Source organism: Octopus bimaculoides, chromosome 20 (assembly GCF_001194135.2).
Source record: "Octopus bimaculoides isolate UCB-OBI-ISO-001 chromosome 20, ASM119413v2, whole genome shotgun sequence".
In the NCBI taxonomy this organism is placed as follows: Eukaryota; Metazoa; Mollusca; class Cephalopoda; order Octopoda; family Octopodidae; genus Octopus; species Octopus bimaculoides.
This window is the reverse complement of record NC_069000.1, coordinates 7064114-7085233: the sequence shown is the minus strand read 5'-3', so window position 1 is coordinate 7085233 and position 21120 is coordinate 7064114. Positions and strand designations below refer to the sequence as shown.

General features: G+C 35.6%; 1 protein-coding gene across 1 annotated transcript in view; it reads right to left on the bottom strand.

Moving 5' to 3' along the window:
• Positions 1-344: 344 nt before the first annotated feature.
• Positions 345-21120, bottom strand: part of LOC106869196 (F-box only protein 15) — a 25597-nt gene continuing 4821 nt past the window's right edge. The window contains exons 2-15 of the mRNA XM_014914832.2: positions 18296-18427; positions 16986-17090; positions 13817-13921; positions 12139-12231; positions 11558-11803; positions 10829-10973; positions 9074-9156; positions 8358-8413; positions 7424-7522; positions 5819-5934; positions 3515-3576; positions 2638-2675; positions 1833-1918; positions 345-1215 (exon numbers count right to left, since the gene is read on the bottom strand). Coding sequence (XP_014770318.1) covers positions 1126-1215; positions 1833-1918; positions 2638-2675; positions 3515-3576; positions 5819-5934; positions 7424-7522; positions 8358-8413; positions 9074-9156; positions 10829-10973; positions 11558-11803; positions 12139-12231; positions 13817-13921; positions 16986-17090; positions 18296-18427 — 1456 coding nt within the window. The 3' untranslated portion in view covers positions 345-1125. The remainder of the gene's footprint in view (positions 1216-1832; positions 1919-2637; positions 2676-3514; positions 3577-5818; positions 5935-7423; positions 7523-8357; positions 8414-9073; positions 9157-10828; positions 10974-11557; positions 11804-12138; positions 12232-13816; positions 13922-16985; positions 17091-18295; positions 18428-21120) is intronic.

The following is a 21120-nucleotide window of genomic DNA, read 5'->3' as shown; positions in this document are numbered from 1 at the left end:
CTTATTCTAACTCTCATGTCCATTGTCCGGAAATCTTTCGTCACGTATCTGTGACCTCTTCAGCAACACTTCATGTGTGCTCTGTTCTTCTAGACTTAACAGAATGGAATAAGCAGAGGAAGAGCACATACGAAGATGGAAAGTGTTGCTGAGGAGATCACAGGTGTGTGACAAAAGATTTCCAGACAATGGACAGGAGTTAGAATGAAAACAGTAATAAATGAGAGCAGCACCAATATATAGTGTGTGTGTGTTTATTTGGCAAAAAAATATAAAATAAGAGAAGTGAGGTCGAAGTAGAATGGCTGGTGGAGCCAGAGAAACCAAATTGATTAACAGAGACATTTGATTGATGGAGATTAATGTTTTTTAATGGGTTAACATTTAGTTGACAGAAATTAACATTTTAATGGGTTAACATTTGGTCGACAAAGATTTAGACGTTTGTTCATCAAATGTCCACCAACTAAAAAGTTCGTTTGTTTTGTATTTTTTTAAAATAAACGAACATCTGGAAACAGATTAACTTTTTTCTTTTAATGGGTGAACATTTGATGATAAGAAGGAAATAATAATGATAATAATAATATATTAACAAGAAAAACAACAAAATGTCAAACAAACCTCCAAGAACGTCTGTTCATTTCCAATGTAACCACCAAATTAGAAACAGGAAGCCGACAATGGATTAAAATTCAATTAATTTTGTGGTTTACAAAAGAAATATTTTTCAATAATTTTTAACATTTGGACATTACTTCTTTTTTTTTGTATTTTTTTTTAGTTTTTGTTCTTATATATATATATTTTTATATATTTTTCAAAATTTACTTTTTATTAAAAATTTGTAAAATTTAAAGATGTTATTTGTTGAACGAGTAAGTAAGAAAAAAAAAAAACAGGAAAGATAAACTCGTTAACAGACTCAGCACAAATTATTAAGAAAATATAAAAAAATAATGAAAGATAATGGTGGGGTGGGGGGATACCAAGATACTGCCAAAGGATTCCGTTTCAGCACCATTCCTCACCAAAAATACGTGTATGTGTGTGGGAGTGAAGCCAAAGTGTTTTGAATAGAACCCAGTCCAGCAGCAAAAGAAGCAGAATGTTGCAAGAGGGGTGTCAGGTGTAACTGGTGCCAAACCATTGGTTGACAGCCTCTAAAGAGAGTGACAGTTGTAAATTTGTCACATAGACTCTGCCATCTTCACACTGAAAGAAAGAAGAAAAGAAAAGGGGGGAAATCTTTGTTAGCGGGGACAGCCAGAAGATGGGGTTGAGCATGGCATTCAACATAAAGGAAACTGCAACACACAGACCCACATACACCCCCGCACATGCTGTTGAATTATAATAAATTTGACATGATCAAACAGTTTTTAGTTTTTGTTATGAAGCATTTCCCAAGCTATAGCTCTCATGGTCACTTCCAAGGCAATTTCGTTTCACTGAGCTCTGAAGTATAGTGTGTGTGTGTGTGTGTTTTTAAGCACTATGTATTTAAAGGGATTTTTTTCCCCCAGATGAAAAATGTAGCTTCTGGCTTTCAATGATACACATATGTTAAGCAAGTCATATAGATAAAAAATTCTATTCTACAGCTGCTTTTACATAAATCAAATACATATATATGTTAGAAGGGGCATCCGGCCATAGAAAGCATGCCAAGGCAGACTTTAGAGCTGGCAAAAGTCTTCCAGCTTATCAAATCCTGTTAAACCACTCAGCATATTACAATATAGAAGACAGATGTTAAATGATAATTTTCATGGTGTGTGTGTTTTTGTAAATAAATATTGAGAGAGTTTATGAAAAAGAGATATAGTTACTTTGTTCATTTCCATGTAGAGTTGACCTCGATCGTCTTTATAAGAAATATACCGTGTACATCCAGTGGCCAAGTCAAAACTTGGGGCTGCAGATGAGAATTAAAGCAACATTACTCTGACAGAACAAACCTAACAACATTAACTGCAACTAACTTCACCAATATAGTAATAACATCCGTTATATAAGGGAAAACTTACAAGTAGTTTACATTATCAATTCTTCAGAGATTGTATAACACATGTAAATAGCCTTTATATAGACATAATGATACAGATATACAAACATACAGTTATAAACTATATGCGAAGTGGTGAAGCTACTAAAATGACCAAAAACAAATTCACTAAGCTACAGACCCAACAGATGTACAAATGTAAATTCATACAAATATAGTTCATATTGATTACAAGTATACACTCATACAGATTTTCATAGACATACAGAAATCATCATCGTTTAACGTCCGCTTTCCATGCTAGCATGGGTTATGAATATAAAATCATAAACGAACACAGTGACACAAGCACATAGACTATAGATATACAAATATAGATATAAACACAGACTATATAAGCATGCTGATGCATACTTTATGTAGACAAACATATGCACATACACAATTACAGAGACATATAGATATATAAGCTAACATGAGCTATACAGTTGTACGAATGTATAGACACTCAGATACGTACACACATTTATAGACATATACACATATCTCTGCTAATAACCAGTCATTAGTGGAGTTACAGATTTGAGAAATTAATTTAAGACTTTCACATGAACTCTTAAGATACTCACCATCATTGGTTTTCTTTTCTTGATATCTGACAGGAGAGCTACAATAAAAAGACAAAAGAGTTACAATAAAGAGGAAAACTATACCAAAGATTATATATAAAGGGGAGAGCTATAGTAAAGATTATATATAAAAAGGGGAGCTACAAGAAAGATGGGGAAACTAAAATAAAGATTATATAAACACATTAACTTAAACTGAGAATATATTAACATCAGGAGTTGAATAAACAAGAAATAAAGCCATAACTGTTTTAGTTTAGTCTTAGTAGAAGACTTCAGATGAATTTGTTCCTAGTTAAGTACAATTAGAACCCCATGTCCTCTTATTCCTACATTGGTAGGAAATGAATATATCAATGTTGTATTGACAAGACGGTGTAAAAGGATGATATAAAATGGTGTAAGGCAGTACAAAATAAGAATCAGCATGTGCACACACACTTCATCCCAGCTCTAGATCTGAATTCCATGCAACTAAAGCCCTCAATCCCATCAACCATCAGTGAGAGTCTCTCCTAGCAATAACTTTAAAGCCAGGAACTTTTGAGCACCCCCTCGTGTGTATGTGAGCTGATTCTGTTTTTTTTTTATATACTCCCTATAAAAAACAGAGCAGCTTAATATTGCACATTTTAGGTCCAATGGCTGAGGTACAAAGAAACAAAACTACTGACAACATTCTCCTGTGTTTCATCCTTACTACAGCTACAATTGACCTGGTTACTTACTTTATACTATAGTCCATATCTTCTAAAGAGAGCGTACTCCCTGTAATATATAAACTAAACCTCTGTACTACAAATAAAGGAAGTGCAGTTTAGCGAAACAGTCATTAAAGTACATTTATTTAGAAACATTCCATGTGTTATGTACTTACCTAACACTCCAAAATATTTCTTCTCTTTCCTCTAAAACCGTTATATGCAACAAACACACGTCCTACAATGAAAGACACTCAAACATAGGATGATACGAGATCATTTACGTAGTACATAATATTAAATAAATATGAAATAATCTCAATCACAATATTAAAATATTAAATTGATCTTTAAAAAAAATGAAAGATTTTTCAACTTTTACATCTACATTATGCTTCAAATGGTTTGATCTCTGATCTTTATCGAGTGTTTTATTCCTAGATCTAAGGGTAATACCAAACTGAGTGACTCCAAGAACTTTTATTTCTAAATCTAATTCTGACAAACAAAAAATCTTTCATCTATAAAGATGAAAACAATTGTCTGGCAGAAAATAATCATATAAATATGAAATGTTGTATGGGTGGAACATATCATGATGCCCAGCCACAAAATATTATCTTGCAGGGAGAAAATCTATATATGTCTTCATGTTTGTCCTATGTAAGTTATTAGAATATTTAGGAAGTAGAGGAAAAAAATTGACAAAGAATTCTAAAGTCGTCAGTCACCATCAATCTTATCAATGATTGATTGAATTAAATCTATTTTTGCTGAGCCAGGCTTGAATGATAAGACTTTCGCTATTTTCACCTGTGTAAAATTGAAAGGTCAAGCAACAACACCTGAGGAAAACCTCGTGCCCCTGTTAAGAAATTTCCAAGCCAGAAAACCAAAATGGTTTCCTATTGCTTTACTGTAGGTCTCTTTACCAGATGTCATCTTGTTGGCTAAAAAACACACAACTTGTCTGGACAAACGGGTTACAAGAGTTGTATCCCTTAAAATCTAGATTTTGTTTTTCTCCAGTTTTAACTACCACATGACAATACAAACATCTCTATCTCATAAAAATGAAAATTCAAATGTGTTAAATTATACAAAAAAAAGTCACCATTGAAATTTAAGGACGATTCTACTTTTGAATTCCAATTATAATAGCTCCAATGTAACTAAGCTTAGAATAGATTTTTCTCTCATGGATAAATCAAACTAACCAATGTAAGTTAACAGGGAAAACCTTTACAACACTGATCGGCTAGAAATAGCTGCCAAAGTTTATAATTTTATAACACTAACCCATAATATTTGGGAAATTTCAATGGAAATATCATTTCTGAATAAAATACATCCTATCTAGAGAATATACATTACAGAAATTGCAGATAAATCTGATGAAAAAAGGAGAGCTCAGATGCTTGTGAAGGGACATCATCATCATGATGATCGTTTAACGTCCGCTTTCCATGCTAGCATGGGTTGGACGATTTGACTGAGGACTGGTGAAACCGGATGGCAACACCAGGCTCCAGTCCGATTTGGCAGTGTTTCTACAGCTGGATGCCCTTCCTAACGCCAACCACTCAGAGAGTGTAGTGGGTGCTTTTACGTGTCACCCGCACGAAAACGGCCACGCTCGAAATGGTGTCTTTTATGTGCCACCCGCACAAGCCAGTCCAGGGGCACTGGCAACGATCTCGCTCGAAAATCCTACAGGAGCCAGTCAGGCGGTACTGGCAACGGCCACGCTCAAAATGGTGCATCTCATGTGCCACCCGCACAAGAACCAGTCCAGGGGCACTGGCAACGATCTTACTTGGCTTGCCGGGTCTTCTCACGCACAGCCCATTTCCAAAGGTCTCGGTCCGTAGTCATCGCCTCGGTGAGGCCCAATGTACGAAGGTCTTGCCTCACCACCTCAGCCCAGGTCTTCCTGGGCCTACCTCTTCCACGGGTTCCCTCAACTGTTAGGGTGTGGCACTTTTTCACGCAGCTATCCTCCTCCATTCTCACCACATGTCCATACCAGCGCAATCTTAAGCTATTATATAATGTCTTTCCTATTGATAGGAACAGTGAGGAGAAAGAGACATTAACAAAATGAAGGCAACTGTCTTTGTAAATATTTGGTATTTATCGACTGGTATGAGTGATTTTATAAAATTGATATCAGTTGATAATTATGTTGCAGGGTCTACATAATTGAAACAGACTTTCATTATAAACCATGTTGCTTGTTACTTTCTCACTTGTTACCCCCAATGTATTTTACATCACTGTATTACGTGATCTGGGACTGTGTGAAGTTTTGTGCAAAGGTGCATAAACTGCCGTTGGGGAAACTAAAGATGAAATGAAACAATGTAAATCAACTATAATAGAGAAATATTTACAAAAGCTTTGTTAGATATATATTAATATTAAAATGGATGAAATACAAAATAGTAAAAGAAAAATTATATATAATAGAGGGACCATACCTGCACAACTCCTTTCAGAGAGTCTGTTTTCCAACTTAAGTTAAGCTTTGATGATAATGGTGTGTAGTCATACCTGTTTTCTGGTTTGATAACAATAAAATGGGCATGACCTTCACCTGCAAAATATAAAAACTTCTATTGAAGACAATAGCAGATAATTTCAGTTAAAAAGTTATACAGTAACTCTGTGGCAGGAATTTTTAAAACCAAATTCAGAAGTGGGATTAGCATTTTTCAATTAAAATATTAAACTGTGAGAATGTATTATGCAAATTAAAAACTGAAATTGATTAAAGAATGGAAAGGGTTTCTAAACCAGCAAACAGTTATGAATGGAACCATAACTGGAAATTATTTTGGCACTTCATTATTTTGTGTACCTGTCACAATAGGATGAATTCTATGATTCATTCTTCAGCAATTGAAATGCAAACAAAGTAATATTTTCCTATGTAAAGACCTGTTTCCACAGAATATTGGAAATGAATGACATTCATTGGCAACAATCAGTGTCAGGATCTGAACAAGTAGACACACACACACGCAAACACATATATATATTTTAAAGATTAATGGAGAAGATGGAGTATTACAAAAAGCATTTATTAGCACAGCAATTTTCTCAGCTTCAAGTCGCACCGCTCCCTGCCTGGTGGGTAAGGGACAATGCAATAACACCAGATGCAAAAGATCCTCCTTGGGTGATAAAATATGTTTATGAGTTCACAGTTTTACATTTCGATTTTGCTTCAGGGTATTTATATATATATATATATATATATATATATATGGTGGTTGTCTACTCCTTAAACAGAGTTTGACCACCTCCTGCACCTACACCTTAGCCCTTTCATGGCGTCTTATGTGGCTTTTTAAACCAGACAGTGTTTTGAAAAAACACCCACACAGATTGCACCTCTAATTTGCACTACCAATACCTGCAAGTAAATTCTGCTCATTGTGGATCCTAACATGTCTTTTAAGACCCCCATTGGATTTGCAAACCCTCTGGCACACACCACATTCAAACGTGTGCACAGACATATAATCAGAATAGCTGGATGAGGTTTGTTTTCCATGGGTTTGCAGGTGAGATTTGAGGCCAGCCAAGGACAGACATGGTCTGTCACAGACTGTGCACACAAAAAGGTCCTTGTCATTCACCTTCTCAGTCTTTACATTTTTCCTTAAATATCTCTTGAGCCCTGCTTGCATCATCCTGTATATATATATACAAACACACAACTTCTTTCAGTTTCCTACAACCAAATCCTTGTATATATATATACAAACACACAACTTCTTTCAGTTTCCTACAACCAAATCCACTCACAAGGCTTTGGTTGGCCCAAGGCTATAAAAGATACTTGCTGAAGGTGCCATGCAGTGGGACTGAACCCAGAAAGCACATGGTTGGAAAGCTATGTAAACATAAACATATATGAAGGTTGGCAACTGGAAGGGTATCCGGCTGTAAAAAATCTGCTTCAATGAATTCCATCTGATTCATTCTAGCATGGGGAAAACTGAACATTAAAACAATGATGTCAATGATAATGATAGATGTTATCATGAAGAACGCCATCAAGAAAAGATGCGCCTTACTTATGTTGCCAAGCTGACACTGTAATCCGTTGAAATGTTGTAGATAATATGAAGTCTGCATGCCAGAGAGTTCTAATGTCAGCTGATAGTGATGGAGACCTGCCAAAGAAACAAAGAAAACAGCAGTGAGGTAGAGATAGAGAAGACAGCAGAGATTGGAAGAGTATCAATGAATTCAAAAAACAGATGATCGCATTCATTTTTTATTGGAAACAACCACAAGGGATTCCAGCAGAAAACTATGTGGGTGTATGCGTGTGAATGTGTGTATACATATACATACATACACACACACATATATATAGTGAAATGAGCATCAACATCATTAAAAGCATTAAAAACAGGTTGTAACAATAGAGGGTGGGAGACATCTACATTTACACCTCTCTCACTCTCTCTCCCAATTGTCCCAACTAAATCAGTACCTGATACCTCCCTGCCTCTTGTTAACCTCTCGTCTCTCTCTCTCTCTTCTATCTACAGTATTATGTTACTGGTATAACTATAGATGGCATACAGCTCTAGCACTCTCTCACCCCACCCTACTCCATTTCTACCATCATATCTTCATCCCTTCCATCCACCCATCCCAGCTCCTCTTCTGTCATCTCTCTCTCTCTCTCTCTCTCTCTCTCTCTCCTTTTCACTTTCTAGGTCTGCACCTTCAATAAACACATCATAGAGTAGTGTGGGTCTTTTCCTTTAGAAGGGAGTACAAGACAACCTCACTAATGCTGGTCCCACAATTAACATCCACCCATCACATTCTGTAAAGAGATTGATGTTAGGAAGAGCATCCAGATGTAGTCTATTCAGGAGTCGAAGCCACAGTCTATTATGACCACAAGTCCAACACCCAAACCACTTAGCCATGTGCCTCCACAATTTTGTTATTGGTAATGATAAATACAGCTGAGAGTGTTTTAATACTTACCGAATGTTGGATCAATGTCATCTTCGAGCACATTGGGAAATGATGGAATGTATGGTCTGGGAAAAGAGAAGAGATTCAGAAGAGTTAATTAAACAGGTTTCAGTGTCAGTTTCAGTCAATCTTGGTAAATAGACAGAAAACTGAAACAAGTCAGAAATGTAATCAGTAATAGGTTCATTAAATAATGGACTTTCCCACCGGGTTTGAGAAATGAGACAGTTCAATTGTTCAAATCAACTGAACAACATACACATGTCTAGTCTTTGCTCAGGTGCATTTAATAAGATACAGTGTGACAAGGTTTGGGCCTGTGAATTATATAGTCTTCTAATGGAAGTAGTAATGTATTCCATAGACACTTATCAGTCAATATAAAGACCATCCGGGAACAAAATAAAACAAAAAAATTAACCAGCCGGGAGGGGGAACAAGTGTATGGAAAACGAATATGGAAAAAAATGCGAGCTTGGGGTGGGGGTGGGGGCTTTCCGAAAATTCACAAGACACGATTTTTCCGTCATATATATTGATTTTTTTTTACGGAATCTTGCCCAAAGACTGAACCCAGAACCATGTGGTTGGAAAGTAAGCTTCTTGATCACACAGCCATTTATGCTAACTAAATTTCATCTGTGACTTGTGAACTGTAGGTTAAGATGTTGATGCAAGAGGAATAGGAAAACTGGGCAGAGTGAGAACAAAAATAGTTGACTTACCGTGAACTGGTGCCAAGAAGACATCTTTGAACAAGTTTATGGAAGTGGAAGCAAGCAACAATGAAAGACAACTCTCCACCCTCCTATAAAATGATTAAATGCTGTATGAACGGACAACGAAGCTAACATATTCATTGTTGAGAAACACAACAAACCAAATCAACAGGGTACCATTATACCAGCCAAACAAGTCACATCACATTCAATTACAAAGTATATTCTTTAACCCTTTAGTATTAAAACTGGCCATATCTGGTCTAAATATTCTACTAAATATTCTAGAAATAAGCAATCACAGCATGAAAATCTCTTAGCTACAAGATAATGCATGATTAATTCAAAATAATGTGAATAAATAAGCAAATGACATTTGTGAGAGTAATCTGAATGCTAAAGGGTTAAACCTTTGGTATTTAAACTGGCCATATCCAGCCGAAATATTCTACTAGCTTCATGTTCAAACTGGCCAGAATCCAGCCCCTCACCTACCCTATAATGTTATTTCAAAAATGAACAATCTCATCAGTGAAATCTTGAAGCTACAAGATAAATTTATGACAAATTCAAAACAATGTGAATAAATAAGCGATAAATTTGACATGCTAGTCTGAATGCTAAAGGGTTCAATATCCACTTATTGTCAGTAAGTTCTTTACTGCAAAACTAGGTTGAATCCCTGCTTAAGTGAACCCACAAGCAAAAGATCTTGCTGAGTCTTTACTGAGTTATCTAGCATTAATTGTGTTAAGAGCTTTAGAGATAAACTTTAAAATCGTCGACTTGAGGCAGAAAATAGCAACAGGTTCCACTGTCAGAACATGAACCACAGATCTACACATTGCTGGGTCACTGAGAGGAGGATTTGAACTTGTGTCTATAAATAACTAGGTCACTGACGGGACTTGAGCCTTGTATCTCTAGATTGTTGAGTCACTGACAGGAGGACTTGAACCCTCTGCCTATAGATTGCTAGGTGACCACATTACCAGCTTCACTACAGGGCCACTGCCATTCCATCTTTTCAAATATAAAATTATTTCTGCTATCTTAACTGTACTAATTAACCTCTACAAGATCCATTAACATCTAAGCAAGTAATTCTCATAAGAAATGTTAATGACATAACTTTAAAATGATTAAAATGATGAAATGGCAAAAATTATTAAATGAATAAAACTCTGCCACAAACTAATTTATGTAAAATCATTAATCTGTTTCTGCAAATCTGACTAATTGATAGAAGACAGAAAGAAGTTAAATACAGGAAATAACTAAATGATAAAGGATTTTGGTGAAATATAATGAAGTATCACACACAGGAAAATAATCTAAATTCGGATTGAGGGAGACAAGAAGTTATTTTTTAATTTAACAGCTCAGTGAGAGGAAGAATAGGGAGAGTCCTTGACCCCTTTTGATGGTCTCCATGACAGGTGGGAAGAAGGGAGGAAGTTATCCTTAGTTCAAAGACCTGACTTGAATGCTTGCAACAGGATGAACTCTGCAAAACCCATCAAAGGGTCAGATAGTGACATTAAACCACAACAGATTAGGTCTATCATCAACTCCTACCAACTTCCACCACCAGCTTCTACCAACTTCCACCACCAGCTTCTACCAACTTCTACCATCAATCACCAGCTTCCACTACTAATTGCTATTACCTTCTACCACTTCTAACACCAAGGTGTACTTTATTTCCACATAGCAAAGAGAAGACCATATAGAGTTGTGAGATGTAAGGTTACTACTTACTTTCCACGTGGCAAATAGAAGACCTTGTAGAGGGATGTGATGTAGGGTTACTATGTTGTCACTTCCAATGATATTATCTACAGAAAGCTGTTTTGACCAATCAAAATTATGGGATATTTCCAACAACAGAGATTTCTGATGAGGTCTGTCAAAAAATGAAAAACAAAAGAGTTATTTATAATTTCAGCATTTAAAACACAGACAACAACAACAACAACAACAAAAAAACACACACACATTCATTCTATATGCAGTAATTGAATCTATTAGAAATAGAAACCAAGTCTTCCATAAATCACTCCTATCATTTGAGATAAACAAAGAATACATTGGACAATGTCATCGTATACATATACATATATATATATATATATATATATATATATATATATATATATATATATATATACATATACATATACAAAGAAATGGGATGGTTATGGCTGGAACGCCTTTGATCAGAGCTGAGCTGGGCTTAAACAACAAAAACATCAAAGAATGACAAATTAGATAATTCAGTCTAAATATAAGACAGGATAATCACAGCAGAAACATTTTTTGATCAAAGGTGTTCTGGGTCAGAATAGACTTGGTTTTAAACAGAAACAAGGAAACACATATTAGATAATATGATACCAGATACATTTAGTCTGAATAAACAATTTTAGAGTCAAATAAATCAAAACTGACCAGCCACTAAACAACAACAATTAATTTCAAAATACTCACCCATCTAACACAGGTCGGCCATCTTTGTGAAAGAAAATTGGGTTAATGGAGAACACATGGACTGTATTAATGGAGTTGAGAGGTGGTGCGTTGTAACCAGAGAAGCAGACTACCACAGACATGGAGTGGAAGAACATATCTTGACAATGTAATTCATGGCAGTATTGACTTTTAACACAGTGCTTCCATTTACCAGAATTTGACTCAGCACTACCAAGACATAGTCTCCAAGTAATTCCTGCTTTTCTAAAGAACAAACAGAAGAAACTTATTAGCATAATATATGTAATGAACACAAGACAATAATATACAATGATATATTAACATAATATATGTTATGAACATTAAAGAAAAACATGACTAATTTGTTGAAGAACGTGGTCTAAAATATGTCCTATCTTGAAAAGTTAGGACCACATTGGATAATGTAGTCCTAGATGCACTATGAATAAAGATGAGATGGTCACAATTGAAACAGTGAAAGCATGCAATAAAACTACTGAATTATAATAATGATAGTCAATACAAACTCCTTAAAAAACAACATCAGAACAATAACCACAACCACAATATGAACTTACCTAATGGCAGCTTCTGTATTTTTGACCAAGCCTGTATATAAATGAACTTTCCTTAAGAGAGAGAGGACTTTGTGATTTCGAAGATCTACAGTTCTGACAATAAAAGAAAAAAAAACAGAAATTAATTTGGTTCATCTCTCCATTTTTATATGTGAAAAATTTGTAAATTTGAACATTTGCAGGGCTGGGATTATTATAATCATTAAGGCAGCAAGCAGGCAGAATCGTTAGCATGCCAGGCGAAATGCTTAGCGGCATTTTGTCTGTCTTTATGATCTGAGTTCAAATTCTGCCAAAGTTGACCATGTCTTTCATCCTTTCAGAGTCAATAAAATCAATACCAGTTGAGCACTGGGGTTGATGTAATTAACTTACCCCATCCCCCAAACTTGGTAGCCTTGTTACTGAGACTTTATTGTAAAAAAGTAAATTACAGCCTTGAGTCCAAGAACTCATAGGGTTTTTTACCCAGATTCCATGCTGTGTAAGTGATTGAGATCACAACATTACCCCTTGAACAGGCACCAGCCCATCACAGGGTCATTCATTTTCAGCTGAGTGAACTTGAGCAATGCAAAATGAAGTATTTTGTTCGAGAACACTATGCTCCGCCTGGTCTGAGAATGGAAACCACGATCTTGCAATCATGAGTGATACATGCTAACCACTAGGCCACACACCTACATTATTCTATGAAGGTATGCAGAATCTTCTCCAAATTCCTTAAAACAATTTCAACTCAACATTGCAAGCAAATCAAATAATTTCCTACAAGAAGCACTCATGGAAATTCTATGGTTCTTTTGAAGATTGTAGTAGAAGACACTTGCCCAAGATGCAATGCAGGGAAGCTGAACCCAAGATTAAATGGTGAGGAAGGAAGCTTAGGTACATTAAGCATGTTTTTTTACCCCCCTCTAATTCCTTTGTTATTTTTACCTTTTCAAAGTAACCCATGTAATGAAGTATCTGCATACATCTATCGATTAATTGGCAGGTAGGTAGATAGGTAGATAGGTAGGTAGATAGATAAACAGACAGACATTCAGTAAACATTGTAGTAAAAAGAAACTACATTCCCCCATGGAAAACCATTTTCTCTAATTACTAAAACTCGTAAATTTTCAATGATACAGGTAAACAAGTAACGTAATATTCATCTTAACAAGTAAAACCAACTCAGAGAATATATAACAATAACAGCTTTATATAATGAATAATTAAAGACGAGCACTTAACGAAATGGAGTGCTTTAGAGTGTCTACAAACCATTTCTCTAAGTATTGTTTATATATGTTATATATACCAGAGCTCTTCTTTCAGTTCCATCAACCAAATCCACACACAGGATATCTGTTGGCCGGTGGAGTCTCTAGCAGAAGACACTTGCCCACAGTGCTGCACAGTGGGATTGAACCCAAAACTACATGGTTGCAAAGCAAGCTTCTTAACCACACAGCCATGCCTGCACCTGTATGTTTATCTAGTTTGATTTGAAATTGTTTAGTTAGACACTGAGGTCAGTGTTTCCATATGTCTGGACCATTAATGGGTTTGCTTTGAGCGTCGGTCGACTTCATCAGAGCTTAACCTAAAGGAAGGGGATGTGGTGGACTAACGAGCAACACAAACGACAATGGATGGAAATAATAGATGCAATCAATAATGTTCCACTCACTTGCTAATGCATAGTTTTTTCCAGTAACCTTGTTCTTGGCATGCTTGAGTTTCCTTTTTATCCAACAGTCCAACATATTTATGGTAAATATCTTGCCAAAGCAAGCTAATTAATGAAAACAAAGAAATATCATTAGTTTCTGAAAGTCTTATGTATGAAATAAATAAAAAAAAAAAAAGAAGGTAAATTTGTTTAAATATTTATTGTTAATTACCTGAGAATAAAATATGATGACATTCCAGATATTTTCTGCACATTTTATAAATTAAAGAAAATATGATTGAGCAGAATTGGTAAAATATAAAAAGAAGCCTGTTGTGTATAGATTTTTTAATCTTTTACCTTTTACTTGTTTCAGTAATTAAACTGCAGCCATGCTGGGGCACTACTTTGAAAGACTTTTAGTCAAATGAATGAACACCGGTACTTGATTGAAGTCTGGTAGTTGTTCTATCAATCTCTTTTGCTGAACTGCTAAGTTATGAGGGTGTAAACACACCAACAATGTTTGTCAAGCCATAGTGAGGTACATATACTGACAAGAACACACACACACACACATATATATATATATGACAGGTTTTATTCAATTTCCATCTGCCAAATCCACTCACAAGGTTTTAGTCAACCCAAGGTTATAGTAGGAGACACTTGCCCAAGATGCCATGCAGCGGGACTGAACCCTGAAACAATGTGATTGGGAAGCAAACTTCTTATGACAGAGCCATGCCTGATATACATATACATATAAATAAATACATATATATATATTCACAATTTAGGTTAGTTGAACTATGTTTGTCACATATTTCAACCGTTAAGGGCAAATATAGTGCAGTTACCATGGAGAAAAAAAATCTCTGAGATTTTTTTCTCCACGGTAACTGCACTATATTTGCCCTTAATGGTTGAAATATGTGACAAACATAGTTCAACTAACCTAAATTGTGATTATACGTAAACACTGCTTAGCGCCAATACTCCGATATATATATATATGGAGGGGGGCTCTCAAATCCATTACTCCTCCCCTATTATCTGACGAGATGGGTTCGTCCTATGCACTCACAAAACTCCAAGTCATATGCAGCTGAGTTAAATAGTTATTTAAAAATATATCCAACTCCTGCCAAATGTGTTGAATGTCACTTTCATTTGTCCACTCATGTGTATGTATGCACACACACACACACACACACACACACACATATATATATAATATATATATATATATGATAATGTTCATCCATCTTTGTTGACAATGACCAAGGACATTACATACACATATGTATATTATATATATATATCAGAAAGTTATATTTCTCATCCTCTCGATTACACTCATCTTGATTGTTTTCCTCTTTGCTTCGCAGCTTCTCTATTTGTAACCCATGTCACATCTGAAACTGGTATTATAGAGCCCACTTTTTGTCAAGAAAAAGAAACCTTTTGTTTCCAAAAGAAGAAAGTCACAGTTTCATTAAACAGTGCTAATTATGTAACCTAAATAACTGTTAACAAGTCATCTGAGAAGTTCACAACCATCAGCCCAAGGCTGCCTGTGGTTGATAATTGTTTCAGTGCAGATTATCTGAAAATATAATTTGCTATTAGTTTACTAGAAATCACACTGAATTATTTGTATGCCCAGTTTGTATTGGTTACATAACATTGAGTTTCTGCCAACTCTTTTCTAGTAGAATGTTTCTTAGATGCAGAGTTCCTGATTCCTGGGTCATTGCCAAATTAACCTTTTGTCTCACGTTGAATATATTCAGGCACAAGTATAGAGTTAATTATATAGTCATTTCTAATACATGTATAACACAATTATTTTATATCTCATTATTGACATAAAAGAAACTACTAATCCTAAACATAAAGCAACACTTCCTTGTAAAGTATTAAAAAAAAAATAATGGAAGATACTTACAAATAACAGTTTAAAAAAGTTTATCTAGATTGTCTTATAGTCCAAAAATTGTTGGTTGACTGATATTATTGAAGTTGCCTTCCTGGTCTATACACCCCAGACAGAGAGTTTTTGTCTACTAATCCCAAAGATAATCTCAGTTAATCCCAATTTTTCAACTCACTCTATTACAGGAAACAGTGAGGTAACATAATTAACATACTAATTTTTTACCTATTGTAGTAATTATATTATACATGATAATGGTTAATAGAATAAAATGAGATCTCACCAGACACAGGGAAGTCACTAACTTGCAATGTATAAAGTAAATTTACAACTTTTGTCTTTATTAATTTTTTTAATCATTTCACTGTTAAAAGCTTACACAATCCATTTTGAGAGTAAAATCAAAAAAATATCATTCATGTTAAGTTAGTTTAGTCACGAGACCTCACTCGCCACTGAGGTGGGCGCTAGGTATATCTGTTACTTAAAAGGAGAGGGCTACAAAAAAATGGTTAAGAACTCCTGCTCTACTTCATATGTGTGACCCTACTGTGTCATTTTTTTTTGTAGGCTGAACACTTTCCTAATGTATTTTCTCCCAGCCTCATTGTAAGAAAATGCAGTCCAACTGGACTGGCATGGCTGGAACACCTTTGATCATTCTGTAGTTACTACAGGTGTACATGTATAGAGTAGACATACCTGTACAGTGTAGCTGTACCTCTACAGGGGTGTCACTGCCGAGGTACTTGCACAGCATAGATCCATAGTATTACTATTGACATACCTGTACATTGTTACTACAGGTGAACCAGAATGGTGTAAACATACCTGTACAGTGTTGCCTGCAAGCGCACCTGTACAGCATTACTGCAAACATACCTGTATAGTGTAGATGTACCTGTATAGTATAGACATACCTTTACCCTGCTACTGTTCAGGTAACACTGTACAGGTACATCTACAATACATGTACCTGTACAGTATTTCTGTACCTTTACAACTAGTTGACATTTCCTGTCATGGAGTCCTCTACTAGCATTGTACTTTTGAAGATAGTAGAATGACAAAAATCCATTATTAGAAAAATCAGGTAAGGATTAGTGACAGGAAGTGTATCTGGGTATAAAAAAAACAAAGCCTCAATAATATATTCATCAAACCAATACTGGGTTGGAAAAATGGACATAAAAACAAATATGTGCATGTGTGTGAATCAATTAAAATTTTAATGAATAGTTGACTTACTTATCAGTGGCAATTATACACCAATGTTTATTAACAAGTGAGCACGTCAACAGGTCAAGGATTGGTAAATATTTGAAGATTTTAAATAGAATTTCGTCTGGAAAACTGGAAAAAATCAAAAAAAAATCAGAGCTGAATGAAATCCACCTGAAAAGTGAGTGGTGTCTATGAGAATCTTGTCTTGTTTTATAAGTATCTACCTGAAAGCCATGCGACTTACAACAATCGAAAGTCCTACAATATTTCATAATCACAAAGAAACATGTTGATTCTTTATTTAGACACCAGGGCAAATATTACAGTCATATACTGGAGGCCATTTAAATTGGTCCCTAGTATATGACAGCTACTTACTTCATCAACTCAGGGATGATAAAAGACCCAAAAATATCAACCCTGCTGAGATCTAAAACCATAATACAGAGCACCACAAATAAAACCTGGAAATCAATTTAATGGACACTCAGGTTTATCCATTTCTCTGTTAATGTTGACAAGAATTAAAAGTGAAGAATTTTCTTCCATAACAGAGACCATACCATTTTTGTGTTTGTTTTCCATGCTGGTATGGGTTGAACATTTTGACATGATCTAACAGGTTAGAGGAACATGTCTTACTCAAGTGTCTCGGTTTTAACATGATTTTTATAGCTGGATGCCCTTCCTAACTGCAACCAATTTAAAGATTGTACTGGGTGCCTTTTTATTCTCATGTCACCAGCACTAAAAAGCTGCCTTGTAGCTTATAAGACTAAAAAGATACTTCATCTGAGAGGGTGGATAACAGACAGGGGTTCATATGAGATGTTGAGAGGTTGAATTATGATGGGAAGAGCAGGAACATGTTTATTGTTGTTGTCATGGCTACTTTGTATTTTACATCTACGTAGGTGAAGGTGGCTGGTATTGTGCCAGAAAGAGAGGTAAATATAGCAGCGATGAGGTACCAGAGTGTACCCTTAATGTAACATGTACAAGAACATGAATAAAAGAGAGCACAGAAACAGAAGAAATCAGGAAGAATGAGTGAGGTAATACGAGTGGGATGGAGTGAAAGAGAAAGATAGAAACATAGGGTAGAGGTTATCAGACGTATACTGGGCAGGGGCGGGAATGAACATAGTGAATGGTGAATAGTGGTGGTGGTGGTGGTGGTGGTGATAGTTAATGGTGAACGATGATAAGACTGAAGGATGTCATTTAGGAGTGGTGTGTGTGTGTAAACAGAAAACTCAAAATTTGACATTCAAACTATCAAGGAAATCCATAAATTAAGGTCACCTGAATATGTGAAATAATTCAAGACTTACGTTTCAATAGATGTCTGTCGATATTTACATTTGGAACGGGATTTTCCTGGACACACGGAATCTGATAATTGAGTGTTTGTTACTGTACTGCTACCACTTAGTGCAGTCTTGGAGGTATTAGTCACCTTGGGTCTGCAGAATAGAATAGAATAATCATTAAAAATAAATGTGAATGATGTATTAATATAACCAACAGAAATAATACATTAATTATTGGTTAATATAACCAAAAGACATAACACACTTGACCCCTTTTCATGTGGAAATCAGTTATATCCACTCAAAATTTCATTACCTTTATCTGTGGAAAATAGTTTTATATCCCAATCTCTATTTTTTTTATCTTTTACTTATTTCAGTCATTAGACTGCAGCCATACTGGGGCACTGCCTTAAAGAATTTTAGTTGAATGAATTAACCCCAGTACTTATTTTAAGCCTAGTACTTATTCTATTGTTCTCTTTCACTGAACTGCAAAGTTACAGGGATGCAAACACACCAACACCAGTTGTTAAGCAGTGGTGGGGGAGAAACACACACGCACACACACACACTCACACACATATATATATATATATATATATATATATATATATATACAACAGGCTCCTTTCAGTTCACATCTACCAAATCCACTCACAAGGCTTGGGTCAGCCAAGGGCTATAGTTGAAAACAAATGCTATAGGTTGCCATGCAATAAGATGAACCTGGAACCATGTGCTTGTGAAGCAAGCTTCTTACCTCACAGCCATGCCTACACCCACGCAATCTATTTTCTGGGAGGAATGTCCTGTTTGAAAGTATTTTCTGTTGTGGTATGTCCGGTTTATTGAGATAACATGACTTGCAGAAACGCAAAGTTCTGCAGTTCTTTTCCTTTTTTCTTGGGGAACTATGGAATAAAACGTTTTTGTTTTGTTTGTGTGTAAATAAAAAATGTGTGAGTGTACCTAGCCGGCCAATGTACTCTTCTTTCAGTTTTGGATACCCATTGTTTATATATATTTACATATATATATATATATATATATATATATATATATATATATATACACACACACACAAAGTGTAGGCATGGCCACAGGTGTGACTGTGTGCAACCGCATGGCACCTTGGGCAAGTATCTCTGACTAAATCCCTGAGCCGAACCAAAGCCCTGTGAATGGATTTGATAGAAGGAAACTGAAAAAAGCCCATCTTGTTTACATGAATGTGTGTGTGTGTGTGTGTGTGTGCATGCACAGGTATGTGTGTGTTTCTATTTTAACAAGATGTTTCGTTGTATTTCTCATAAGTTAAAAATAAATATAAATGTCTTTATAAACGTATTAATTACTGAAATATATGGAAAAATGATTGTACACACACACACACACAAACGCACATTTATATATACACACACAAATATATTTATAATTACATCTATTACTGAAATGCATGAGATATTAATTGTATACACAAATATAAAGCAGATTTGTTACTGAAAAACATGGTATTAATTATACATATACATACATATATTACATATATATATATATCACTGTATCAACCAAATTATCAGACGTTGTTATACATGGCTTGTCACAATGCATTTTCTTGCAATGTTTGGCTTTAGAATGATGCCCACCCTCACACCCCACTGGCTTGTCAGGCAGGTTAATATTTCCCCTAAACAGAATGCCAGTCTGTTGCAGAGTTATCCCTTGCTGTTGAGTGGACTGAAGCAACATGAAATAAAGTGTTTTGCTCAAGAGCACAACACACTGCCAGTTTGTGAATCGCAATCATGAGTGCAACACCCCCAACTACTCGGTCACATACCATCACACACACACACTGGCACTCTGTGAGTTATGACAATGAGGATTTCAGCTGACCCAGTCCAGGGGTCGCCAAACTTTTTTGACCATCAACCGCCTTTAGCCACTTCCACATCAACCATCTTTCTCATTTAAAATATCTTAATACTCTACCCTACTGTACCTTATCTTAAATGCGTGCCAGGTGCTGATGTTGGCGATTAAAATGTCAGCTAAAATATACATGTACAACAAATTAAGAAATTCTGTTGAAGATGACACACTTTTTACTTTTAAAACTATGTGTACGAGTAAACAGTATTAAACTTTCAATTCTTATGAAAGTGTTTCCATGGTTAGAAAATGTGAAAAACAGATTATATTGCTGGAATATCTTTTATTGAAATTGGTAACATCAATGTGAGTGACTAAGTATTTCAAGCAGTTCATCTGGGTGAGCTGGTCTTTTGCACACTGACCCCATTTGACCCTTTGGCTATAATAAACCCCCTGTAATTCCTTACTGACACCTAGGGGGTCCCTCGGACCCCTTTGACGACCCTTGATCCAATCAATGGAACAGCCTGCTCATGAAATTAATGTGCAAGTGGCTGAGCACTCCACAGATAGGTGTTCCCTTAATGTAGTTCTCAGGATTCAGTGTGACACACAGAATGTGACGAGGCTACCCCTTTGAATTACAGGTGCTACTCACTTTGCCAGCTGAGTAGACTACAGCAACATGAAATGTGTGTGTGTGTGCTTGTGGCACTCGTACTTGCAACTCAAAAGAGAGCTCCTATAACTGAAAGAGTGGCAGTCAAAGTACATCAGCAAAAACAAATTTATTGTTGTGAGAGGATGGTAGTGGAAAGAGAATAACAGAGTGAAAGTGTTAGGCAGCAAAAGAAACAAAGTGGTAAGGGTGTCCCCCATCCTATATTATCTATAAAGAAAGAATACAATTGGGTTGCTGTTCACTATATATATAAATATAAATATAAATATATATATATATATATATA